The sequence below is a fragment of the Bison bison genome, unplaced genomic scaffold, assembly GCF_000754665.1.
Source record: "Bison bison bison isolate TAMUID 2011002044 unplaced genomic scaffold, Bison_UMD1.0 scf7180017864499, whole genome shotgun sequence".
NCBI classification, from domain to species: Eukaryota; Metazoa; Chordata; class Mammalia; order Artiodactyla; family Bovidae; genus Bison; species Bison bison.
The window spans coordinates 4248466-4261284 of NW_011495058.1; the positions used below are offsets into that span (position 1 = coordinate 4248466).

A 12819-nucleotide genomic window follows, 5' to 3' on the forward strand; every position below is an offset into this window, starting at 1 on the left:
CCCCGCCCTCATCTTCCCTTCACAAGAGCACCCTTCCCTGCCACTGCCCACTCAAAACCACCACCTTAACATGACTGTCTAGCTTCTCTGCCAAAGACAGAGTGAATATCTCAGACTGAAACTGCGAATATTTAGCTGCTTCTGATCTTCACAAAAGAAGGTATTCACAGAGTTCTACTGACAGTCTTAAGACACAATCCTGACAGGAGATGAGGAAACTGAGGCAGAGGGGGCAGAGGGCTGGGTCTGAGGGTGCATGAGAGGCAGAGCCCAGGTTGGGATCTAGCCATGAGAGCACCCACCTATTCGTTAACACTACACACCGCCTCCTCACACACAAGGTCTCGTAGGACGTGTGGGGGATTCCTGAGGCAGGAAGTGGGGGCTGTGGCCCAGGGCTCCAGGCACATCCACAGAGACACACCCGGGAGCAGGAAGTGCCAGGGAAGGCTGGAGCTCCCCTGATGCCAGGATATCTCAGGGCAAGCCCAGCCCAGCAGGAAGACCACCCATAGCTCAGACAGTGCTGAGAGAGAGGACCCCAGCTAGGAACAGCCAGACTCTGGGTGTATGGGCTGGCAAAGACCAGGGCTCTGTAGGGCAAGGCTGGTGGTACCCCATGTGGAGGCTGAGCCCCATGAATCTCACTGTTAGAACATGACTGTACCATCCCACCGGAGAAGGCAATGGCAACCCACTCCAGTACTCTTGCCTGGAAAACCCCATGGACAGAGGAACCTGGTAGGCTGCAGTCCATGGGGTCACTAAGAGTTGGACACGACTGAGCGACTTCACTTTCACTTTTCACTTTCATGCATTGGAGAAGGAAATGGCAACCCACTCCAGTGTTCTTGCCTGGAGAATCCTAGGGACGGGGGAGCCTGGTGGGCTGCCGTCTATGGGGTCGCACAGAGTCGGACACGACTGAAGCGACTTAGCAGCAGCAGCAGCAGTACCATCCCACAGCCATGGGCCACAGGCGCTGAGCTGTGCCCCAAACGAAAAGCCCCCACAGGGTTTGAGAATCAGGACAAAGAATACTGTGAGACTGCTCACTAGTGACTGCTACACTGACCATGCTGGCAAGGTGTTCTAGGACATTTTAAATAGCTTTATGGCTCACAGCCGTGGCTGCTCCCAAGGAAGCAAGTGTGTGGCTCTGAAGCCACGCACAGTGAGCCTACTTCTAATCGCCCAGCAGCATTCATCCCCAGTCCCACAGGCTGTCCCCACAGGTCCTGGTTCAGATCCACTGCCCACTTTCCTATGTCCACAGAAACACCCCTTAATGAGACATCTCCACAAGCCATGCTTGCCACACAGAGCCTCCTGCAGCCAGACCTGACCCTGACCCCCGACACAACATTGTCCCCAAGGCCAGCACAGCCCAGGCCAGGGGAGGCATAAAAGACAGGCCCCTATGTAGGAGGCACTTAGTAAGTGTTAGCTACCACTGCCAGTGCCAGTGCTGAGGACAGCCATGTGCATCACCTCACACACAGCCACTCGCTGTGACAGGTGCCTCTGGGAGACCGGGAGGCCCCTGGGGCTGGCGACTTCCCTCAGGAAGAGCCACTAGAATGAGAAGGCCCTCCAGAACACAGAATGGAATTCACTCTCCTTTTAACTGGAAAGCTCTCAAACCCTGGGGGGTCCTGGTTTTCATCTCTTTTTGGAAAGCTTCTCCTGTGGTGTTCATTCTGTCTCTTAGAAAATCGGTTACTCATTTTCCAGACAATGTGTTCTACAAATAACACTGACACATGTTCTGGACACAAGAAACCCAGGGGTTAGCTCCCCTCCCACCAGCCCTAAGGCCTGTGGCCCCCAGCCAGAAGCACTCACCTCACTACTTGGTCCCCAGGGAGGCCCCATACCACAGGCCTCCTGCAGAGACAGTCCCCACGCAGGGAACAGCAGTCACCACAGTGCTTCGCAGCACTGGTGGAAGCAGTTACACAGTACCTCAACCAATCAGCCACCATCTAACAACCGGGACCCTGCCAAGTCACCCAACCCACCTGCTCCCAGTGAGTCCACCGGTAAAGGTGGAAGGAAACAGAATCCTCCTTACAGGTTTCTTGTGGAGACTCAACAAGATCATTCATGCCACATGCTTTCTACTAGTTTGAGCCACATTAAATTGCATTTTTTTTTTTAGATTAAAATGGTTAAAAATTGGCAGCTTTGTGTTGTTCAAAATAATGCCTGCATTAACAGACACTTGCTCCTTGGAAGAATAGCTGTCAAACCTAGACAGTGTTTTAAAAAGTAGAGACACCACTTTAATGACAAAGGCCTGAAATAGTCAAAACTATGGTTTTTCCAGTAGTCATGTATGGATGTGAGAGTTGGACCATAAAGAAGGCTGAATGCCAAAGAACTGACACTTTTGAACTGTGGTGCTAGAGGAGACTCTTGAGAGTCCCTTGGACTGCAAGGAGATCAAACCAGTCCATCCTAAAGGAAATCAGTCCTGAGTATTCATTGGAAGGACTGGTGCTGAAGGTGAAGCTCCAATACTTTAGTCACCTGATGTGAAGAACTGACTCACTGGAAAAGACAGTGATGCTGGGAATAATAGAAGGCAAGAGGAAAAGGGGTGACAGAGGATGAGATGATTGGATGGCATCACTGAGTCAATGGACACGAGTCTGAGGAAACTCAGGGAGATAGTGATGGACAGAGAAGCCTGGCGTGCTGCAGTTCATGTGGCTGCAAAGAGTCGGACATAACTTGGAGACTGAGCAACAACAACAACACTACTGAACACAATGAAGGGAAATGAAGAATAAGCAGAGCAGAGGGGACCGTGCTCAAGTGCAGTATGATAGGAGTGTGTGTGTGTATGTGTGAACAAGTGAGCATTTGTGAGTGTGTGTGGGACCTGAGCACGTGAGTGCATGTGAATGAGTGTGTGTGGATGGGTGCACCAAGTATGTGCAGTGAGTACGTGTGGTGTGTGTGTGTGTGACTCTGCGGGGGACACTAAGCCACAGCCATACAAAGTCAAGGGACTATGATACACTCCAGCAGCCACCTTCAAAAAACCTTCCCATTACCTGTGCCGGTGGCCTGCCGCATCCCCACCAGATTCACGGGCCCTTTAATATGAACTTCCTTGAAGCTCAAGGGGTCAGTAATGAGAAAGCTCCTCGGGGCCCTGGCTCTTATAAGCCCTCAGATCCCTGTGGACTACCTACCTCAAGCAGAAACACAACCTTCCCTCTGCACTGGCCAAAGCAGTGTGTGGCCCAGGCTGATCCAGCTGGCCACCCTCATACACCGCCACCAGCCCCCTGAAAATGAACAACTCCAGGGTGCAACCCAGCCATTGCCAGTGCCTAAAGGAGCCCAGGGATGGCGTCCATGCTACAGTGACAACCTGAGAACCCACTGGGAAGGGCATGGCATGAGTGAACCGTGATTTCTCTCCTCACTTCTCAGGGACTAATGCCGGGGCAGAGGTTCTAGACCCCGACAGACAGCTTGTCAGGAAGTGCCAAGTAAGGTGGTACTGTATCCTCATCAGGCGAGGGGAGTGGGCTGGGTGACGGGGACTGATGGCTCTCGGGTTCTCCTACAAGGACATGCTCAGAGCATCTCACAGACCAAGAGCTCCTTGCTGGTCGGGTCTCCTCCCTGCAATGCCAGCACTGGGAAGGCTGTGTGGCCAAAGGAGGGCCTGAATGTTGATTAGGCTGAGCTAAGGCCCCACCCTCAGCCTCTGGAGCTGCCTGCGCCCAGGGTGTCTACTAGGCCTGGGTGCCAGAGGCCACTCCAGCATCCCCAAAGGGGGCTGCACCGAGTGACAGTGGCTGAGCTCAGGACCCAGAGACCACAGCCTCCTGGGTCACTGCCCTGCTCTGGAGAGAGGGCTAGTTCCCAGGCACAGCGGGCAGCAATTGGCTGACCCAACATTGTAGAAACTTGTCTCCAGAGTGCCATGAAATCTACAATGCACGCCTCAGGACAGAGGTGGGGGCTGCTTCTGGCAAGGACCCTCCTGACCCCGCCCCCGGTCATACCTGTCTTCAGGACCACCAGGTGTGAGGCGTCATCTCGCACATAGGACACAGCGGCAATGTCATGGATGGGGACCCTGAGGATGGTGTCCTCCCCGTCCCTCCAGGCCAGCTTGACGTTGTAGGCAGACAGACTGATCACAGCGTCATGCTCCTGGGTCAGGTGTCCGGGGAGCTGGTGGGCTCTCTGGAAGGAACCACACTGCATCAGAAACACAGGGAACACAGGGCCACGGGCTCCCCTAGGACCCTGCACCATGTGTGGCGCACGCAACCCACATAGCCAACGCTGACAAGCAGGGTGCCACTCCCATGCTTGCTCCCGGGATACTGCTGTGTTCAAACCACATGGAGAATTCTTCTGGAACTGCCTTTAGATTCAGACCTGTGGGGTGTGGTTTGGATATCTTGAAAACATGAATTTTGAAAATAGTCCAAAACCACAAGGAGCAAGCCTGGAGAATAAAAGTTAATACGCAGGCTGAGGAAAAATAAGGCCAGGGACCAAGTGCACCCTTAATGTGATAGGACTGGGTCACCCCTCATGGTCATAAAGGCCCAGGGTCAGAGGGCCAAGAGTTGGTGTCAGAAAACAAGGGTCAGAGGTCAGGGTTATGAGGTGGAGCAGGCTGAGGGTCAGAGGTCAGGGATGGGGGTAGAGCAGGCTGTCAGGCAGAAGGGTTACCTTTGCATTGTCTATGAAATGCAGGATTTCGGTCCTACTGGAAGGATTCAGGTATCCTGGTATGGACGTTAACTGACCTAAATACTGAAAGAAAGTGGAAAGAGGAAGTGCCATGAGCAAGGGAAGATGAGCCAACACCATCAAGGGCCATAGAACATCGCAAAAGCCTTGTATATTCCCACCACAGGCTGGTTGGCCGTAGTCCCAGCTCGCAGTGGGGGCCTCCTCTAGGCAGCATGCTCCAAATTTTTAGTAAAATCTCTACTGGCTGAGGAGGACACTCCCACGCTTCCCACCACACTGCATCAATGTTGTCATCAAAGTCCTGCAAAGGACACCTCAAAACTAGTTTGGTGGAATTTGTATTCTAAAAAGGCAGATAAGAGAATTCCCTGGCAATCCAGTGGTTAGGACTCCGGGCTTCCACTGCAGGGGCCCTGGTTCAATCCTACAAGCCACATGGTGTGGCCAAAAGATAAAAAAATAAAAGGATAAGACAAGGATGGCTTGTGTTCCCGGATCACAGTTGGAAATTGAAAACAATAGCTCTGAACAATCTGCTAAAAAGGAAACATATTAAATCATAAAGGGCCAGGCAGCTGAGCGATGAGCACAGAGAAAGAAGTGACAGGAGGCCATGAAGCACTTGGCTAACAAACCTCAAGGGTCTTGAATATGGCGTGGACACAGTGAGAGCTGTGTTCACATCACCACCAATTACCACAGGTGTTATATGTGCTTTAATGGATTTTACTGATTCCTCTCCAAGAATAGATCTCTTACACTCGACATTTCTGAGCCTCTAATTTTTAAGGTTGCTGTTAACAGGATGACAATGGACTTTGTGTATCCGGTTCCACATGTAAAGTCGTCACTACTGTTCTCAAGAGAAAAGAGCTGAACAAATGAACATGTCTTCTCAGATCCATCAGAGAATGAGGTCACAAATTGCTTCCCCCAAAACTGGAGAGAACAACAGGGGACAGAGAATCACAGCCCCCAGGGAGAAGCTGCAGGGGCCAGGTGGGCAGGCGCATTGGAAGGGGGCTGACAAAAGGCTGGACGTGGGCATGGACGAGCTTAAGACAAAACTCTGGGGCCAGTCATACAGGGTCCCAGGTTTACTTAAGCTCTACCTCCAGGAGGCCCCCCTAGCCAGGATTCTCAGAAGTTGTCTGCAGCTTCTGGTGGGGTGGGGGGAAGAAACCACTTCCAACTATGACCAGTAATTTGCTCTCTTCAACAAGGGTCTTTTTTCAAGGAAAACTATTTGACCAGGGCCTGACCCACCTGGGGAAAGGTAAACACCAACTCCAGCCCCCCAGCAGCTCTGTCCCTCCTAAATAAGACATGTGTGTGACGGTCACAGCCCAGGGGCACAAGCTCACAGGACGACAGAGACCTACTCATCAGAGGGCTAGTGCGCTCCCCTCCCCAGCAGCCCCACTGCATCCACGGGCGCCTGTACAACAGGAGATGACATGTATCAGACCCTTTTAATAGCACACAGCTGCAGCCAACAGTAAACACAGCCTAATTCCTGGCCACATAAATACACAGCCTCACCTCTTTACCTCAGCTCCTCTCACCTGAATCACCACACCCAGCTTTCAACAAAAAATTACAAGGCATGCTAAGGCAAAAAAACACTGAACAGACAAGGCAAGCATCAGAATCAGACTCAGATACAGCAGAGGTTTTGGAGTGATCAGACCAGGAATTTAAAACATCTATGATTAGTAACTCCAGTATTCTTGCCTGGAGAATTCTACGGACAAAGAAGCATGGCAGGTTACAGTCCATGGGGTCGCAAAGAGTCAGACACAACCGAGTGACTAACAATTACTTAGCCTGGTGGCTCAGATGGTAACAAATCTGCAATGTGGGAGACTCAGGTTCGATCCCTGGATCAGGAAGATTCCCTGGAGAAGGGAATGGCAACCCACTCCAATATTCTTTCCTGGAGAATTCCATGGACAGAGCAGCTTGGCAGGCTACAGACCTGTAGCCTGTAGTCTGACTCTTTGCAACCTCATGGTGGCAACTAATACTTTCACGATTAATATGCTAAGGGCTATAATTAAGTGAACATCATCCAAGAGCTGATGGGCAATGTAAGCAAAGAGACAGAAATTCTAAAAAAATCGAGGGGAAATGTTAAAAACCAAAAACAGTACAACAGAAATGAAAAATGTTTTTGATGGGTTCATCAGCAAATGGACACAGACAAGAGAAAAACCAATGAGCTCAGAGATATGTCAGTAAAAAGTCTCAAAACTGAAAAGGAAATTGGGGGTGGGGGAGGAAAAAACAAACAAAAACGGAACAGAATATTCAAAAACAGAAAATTACAAAAGGTATAAATAATAAATGTGCAATGGGACTACCAGAAAAAGGAGAGGGAAAAAAACACAGGAAGGGACTTCCCTGGTGGTCCAGTGGTTAGGACTCTGCACTTCTACTGCTGGAGGGCCCAGGTTTGATCCCTGATCGAGGACCTAAGATCCCACCAGTTGCATGGCACAGCTAAAAAAGAAAGAAACACGAGAAATACCTGAAGTGATAATGGCTGAGAATTTCCTCAACACCAAAACCACAGACCCAGCAAGCTCAGAGGACATCAAGCAGGATAAACAGCAAAACGAAAAACAAAACCAAAAAACTGCACCTAGGCATATCATATTCAAACTGCAAAAAAAAAAAAAAAAATCAAAGACAGAGAAAACCCTGAAGCCACAAGAAAACAGCAAATAGCACTTTACCTACAAAGAAACAAGAATAATAATATAGCAACAACTGTATCAAACTTGTCCTCAGAAACCATGCAAGCAACAGAAGAGTGAGATACTAAAGCACTGAAAGAAAAACCCACCAACCTACACTTCTGTATCTGGTGAAACTTCAAAAGCGAAAGAGAAATCAAGATTTTCTCAGACAAACAAAAATTGGGGGATTTCATGAGTACTTGGCAAGAAATGAGAACTTATTCGGAGAAAAGGGAAATGATTTGGTCAGCAACTGATCTATTTCAAGGAAAAAAAATAAGAGAAGAAATATACAAAGGTAAAATAATACCTTCTACTTTTTTAATTGTAATTGACCTAAGAAATAACAGTTTGTTCAAAACAAAGATTGTAAGAGGTATTCAATGATTATAGCTTAGGGAAAAGTGAAATGAATGGCAGCACATTATATGGGACAGAGGGAGGAACTGGGAATATTTGGTTATGAGGTATCTGCACCACCTGTGAAGCAAGGTACTGTTATTTGAAACTGGATCTAAATTAGATATAAATGTATTCTGCAAACCCTTGGGCAACCACTAAAAGTATTCATAAAGAAGTAAAACTGATACGTTAAGACAGGAGAAACTATGGAATCATACAAAATGCCCAAATAAAACCATATAAAGGGGACTTCCCTGGTTGTGCAGTGGATAGAAATTTGCCTGCCAATGCAGGGGACATGGGTTCAATCCCTGGTCTGGGAAGATTCCACATGCCGCAAAGCAACTAAGCCCGTGTGCCACAACTACTGAGCCTCCGCTCTAAGGCCCGTGTGCTGCAACTCCTGAAGCCCGGGCACCCTAGAGCCCGTGCTCCACAGCAAGAGGAGCCACTGCAAGGCGAAGCATGAGCACTGCCGTGGACAGCAGCCCCTGCTCACTGCAACTAGAGAAAAGTCAAAGTGAAGTCGCTCAGGCCTGTCTGACTCTGCGACCCCATGGACTGCAGCCCACCAGGCTCCTCCGTCCATGGGATTCTCCAGGCAAGAGTACTGGAGTGGGTTGCCATGTCCTTCTCCAGGGGATCTTCCCGACCTGGGGATTGAACCCGGGTCTCCCACATTGCAGGCAGATGCTTTACCATCTGAGCCATCAGGGAATCCCTCCACAAAGCAATGAAGCAGAGAAAGCCTGCACAAAGCAACGAAGACCTAGTGCAACCGGAAAAAACAAAAAGGTGGAAGACCAAACAAAAAACAAGAACAAACAGGAAACAATTAAAAATATGGTAAATATTAATCCACTGATATCAACAATCACTTAAAGTGTGAACCGTCTCAATATACCAATTAAAAAACAAAAACTGTCAGATTCTAAAAAAATTCAAAACACAACTATCTTTTGTCTACAAGAAACCCACTTTAAGGACAGGTGTTAAATAAATACATAAAATAAAATGAAGTCATTTCACTAACACATAACAATCCTTAATGTATATGCACCTGATAACAGAGCTTAAAATTCACATGAGGCAAAAACTGAGAACTACAGGGAGAAACAGATGAATCAACTAATACAATCAAAGACTTCAGCACCCACCTCCTCTCACAAACGGACAGATCCAGCAGGCAGAAAATGATTAAGGATGAAGGCGAACTCAACCTTCTCAATCAACTGAATATAACTAACATCAACAGACTACTTCATCCAACAACATCATTCAAAAGAATATACTTTCATTTCCAGTTTACATGAACATTCACCAGGATGGAACACATTCTGGGCCATAAAACACACCTAAATAAATTTAAGAGAATAGAAACCATATAAAGTTATGCTCTCAGATCCCAGTGGAATTCCTCGAAAGACACAATCTACCAAAATTCACACAAGAAGAAATGGATAATGTGAACAGGTATGAGTTACTAAAGAAACTGAATCAATAATAACTTCTAAAACAGAAAGTATCAGGCCAAGACAGGTTCCCTGGTGAATTCAACTTAATATTTATTTAAGGAAGAAATTATATCAAGTTTCTATACTCTTCCAGAAAACAAAAACAGAGAAAATACTCCCTAACCCATTCTATGAGGCAGCTTTACCTTAGTACCAAAACCAAAGATACTGTAAGAAAGGAAAGATCAATATTTCTCATAAAGAGATTAAAAAAATCCTCAACAAAATATTGGCAAATCCAATCCAATGTTTAAAGAGTTATACACCAAAAGCAAGTGGTATTTATCCAAGGTATGCAAAGTTGACTCTACATTCAAAATCATTTAATGTGATCTATCACATTAACAGGCTGAAGAAGAAAAATCGTAATATCAAACAAATGCAGAAAAAGCATCTGATGACATTTAATATTCATTCATAACAAAAACTAAGCAAACTTGAAACAGAGGGGAATTTCCTCAACCTGATAAAGAGCATGTACAAAATCCCTACAGTTAATATCAATACTTAATGGTAAGAAGTTCTAAGATGGCCTAAGATCAGAACAAGGAAACAATGTCCCCTTTCACCACTGCTTTTCAATACTGTATTGGAAGTCCTAGCTGATGGAATAGGACAAGAGAGGGAAATAAAAGGTATAGATTGGGAGGAAAGAAATCAAACTTTGTTTGCAGATGCCTCTCTGACCGGGGAACCAAGCAGGCAGGTCACTCTGAGGATTATCAAATGCAAGGAAGGTAAACACAGAAGCTTGAGTCAGTTCACCAACTGCTGTGCCTGGCAACCACCTGCCCACGCAAAAAAGAAAACTGGCACAGAGAGGAGAGGAACTAGCAGAAGCTCACACAGGGCACAGTGGCAGACAGAGGCTGAATTTAAGCAGTCAGTTCTACTAAACTTCAGAAAAGCTGCTTCCAAAAGCTGTTCAGTGAGTGCTGGGGAACTCCATAAGGAAATGCATACTTATTCTGAAAAGTTTTAGAGTTTATCCTTTCTAAGGTGGGGGTGAGGGACAGAAAATAAAACTAAACTCTGTATTGGGGCTTCCATGATAGCTCAGTTGGTAAAGAATCCGCCTGCAACGCCAGAGACCTCGGTTTGATTTCTGGGTCAGGACGATCCACTGGAGAAGGGATAGGCTACTCACTCCAGTATTCTTGGGATTCCTCTGTGGCTCAGCTGGTAAAGAATCCACCTGCAATCGGGAGACCTGGGTTTGATCCCTGGGTTGGGAAGATCCCCTGGAGAAGAGAAAGGCTACCCATCCCAGTATTCTGACCTGGAGAATTCCATGGACTGTACAGTCCATGGGGTCGCAAAGAGTCAGACACGACTGAGCGACTTTCACCTCACTTCATTTCAAACTGTGTATTTATTTCCCCACTCTACAGGGCCGAGAATCCACTCCTCTGATAGAGCAGTTTAGAAATAAATAAGCGGCACATCTAATTACTGGCTCATACTTAGCATGTCACAAGTGAACACTCCAGAACGTTTCTACAGATGTACAGTTAGCAGAGGTCTTTCCATCCTCTTCTTATGTGCTCATGTAAACCACATGCAGACCCTAGCATATCTATCCTCACATTTCCTGATTTCAAGTCTTACTGCTGCTGCTGCTGCTGCTGCTGCTAAGTCGCTTCAGTCGTGTCTGACTCTGTGCGACCCCAGAGACGGCAGCCCACCAGGCTCCTCCGTCCCTGGGATTCTCCAGGCAAGAACACTGGAATGGGTTGCCATTTCCTTCTCCAATGCATGAAAGTGAAAGTGAAGTCGCTCAGTCCTGTTCGACTCTTAGTGACCCCATGGACTGCAGCCTACCAGGCTCCTCTGTCCGTGAGATTTTCCAGGCAAGAGTACTGGAGTGGGGTGCCATCGCCTTCTCCACAAGTCTTACTACAAAGCCACAATAACCAATAGTGAAGTCTTACTACAAAGCCACAATAACCAATACTGAGGAACTGGCATAAAGACAGACATACAAAGCAATGAAATAGAACAGAGAGTCAGAAATAAACCTGCACACACAGTATCAGTTGATCTCCGACACAGGGACCAAGACCATTCAATGGGAAAAGGACAATCTTTTCAACAAATGGTACTGAGAAAACAACATTCCACACACAAAGAATAAAGTTGGGCCCTCACCTAACACCATATACAAAAATTAACTCAAATGGATCAAACACCTAAATTTAAGACCTGAAACTCTAAGACTCTTAGAAGAAAACATAAAGAAAAGCAGCTTCACGGCATTGGATGTGGCAGTGATTTATTGGCTATGATACCAAAAGCACAGGCAATAACAAAACGTGGAAACACCTCAATTCTTGGCAGAAGAATGGATAAACCAAATGTGTTATAAACAATGGGATATTACTCATTGTTAAAAAGGAAATTCTGATACATGCTACAACATGGATAAGTTCAGTTCAGTTCAGCCACTCAGTCATGTCTGACTCTTTGCAACCCCAGCACGCCAGGCCTCCCTGTCCATCACCAACGCCCAGAGTTTACCCAAACTCATGTCCATTGAGTCGATGATGCCATCCAACCATCTCATCCTCTGTTGTCCCCTTCTTCTCCTGCCCTCAATTTTTCCCAGCATCAGGGTCTTTTCAAATGAGTCAGCTCTTCGCATCAGGTGGACAAAGTATTGGAGTTTCAGCTTCAACATCAGTCCTTCCAACAAGGCGGATAAACCCAGGCACAAAGAGGCAAACACTACATGATTCCACTTATATGAAGTACCTAGAGTGGTCAAATTCACAGAGACAGACAGTAGAACGGTGGTTGCCAGACGCTGCGGCGAAGGAGAAATAGGGTTACTGTTTAACAGGTACAGAGTGTCAGTATGGCAAGGTGAAAACAATTCCGAACATGAATGGTAGTAAAGGGTGCACAGCAATGTGAATGTCAAAACTATTCAAAAAACAAAACCCATTCAACTGTACACTTAAAAATGGTTAAGACAGTATGGCAAAACCAATACAATATTGTAAAGTAATTAGCCTCTAATTAAAATAAATAAATTATTTTTTTTAATAAATAAATTATTTTTTAAAAAATGGTTAAGATGGTAAATTTTACGTTATGTGCATTTTACCACAATTTAAGAAAAACTTTTAATGGGGGGGGAAGCATAGGCAGCAAGAAAAAAAATATAATAAATCAGACTTCATCAAAATTTAAAACTCTGTACATCAAAATATAAATATTAAATATTAAATATCAAAGGACACAATCAACCAAGTCCAAAGGCAACCTACCCAATGGGAGAAAATAACTGCAATCAGATATCTGACAAGAAGTTAATACCCAGAATATACAAAGAACTGTAACTCCACAACAAAAAACTAACAACCTGATTTAAAAATAGGCAACAGACTTAAATAGGTATTTCTCCAAAGGTGATATACAGATGGCCA

The 12819-nt window shown here is 46.3% G+C and overlaps 1 protein-coding gene across 6 annotated transcripts in view; it reads right to left on the minus strand.

Moving 5' to 3' along the window:
* The window catches only part of CCM2 (cerebral cavernous malformation 2), a 53815-nt gene that overhangs the window by 5580 nt on the left and 35416 nt on the right, over positions 1-12819 (minus strand). For all 6 annotated transcript variants that reach the window (XM_010829033.1, XM_010829032.1, XM_010829030.1 and 3 more), the window contains 2 exons: positions 4711-4794; positions 4029-4212 (listed from right to left, as the gene is read on the minus strand). In XM_010829033.1, the coding sequence (XP_010827335.1) occupies positions 4029-4212; positions 4711-4794 (268 nt within the window). The remainder of the gene's footprint in view (positions 1-4028; positions 4213-4710; positions 4795-12819) is intronic.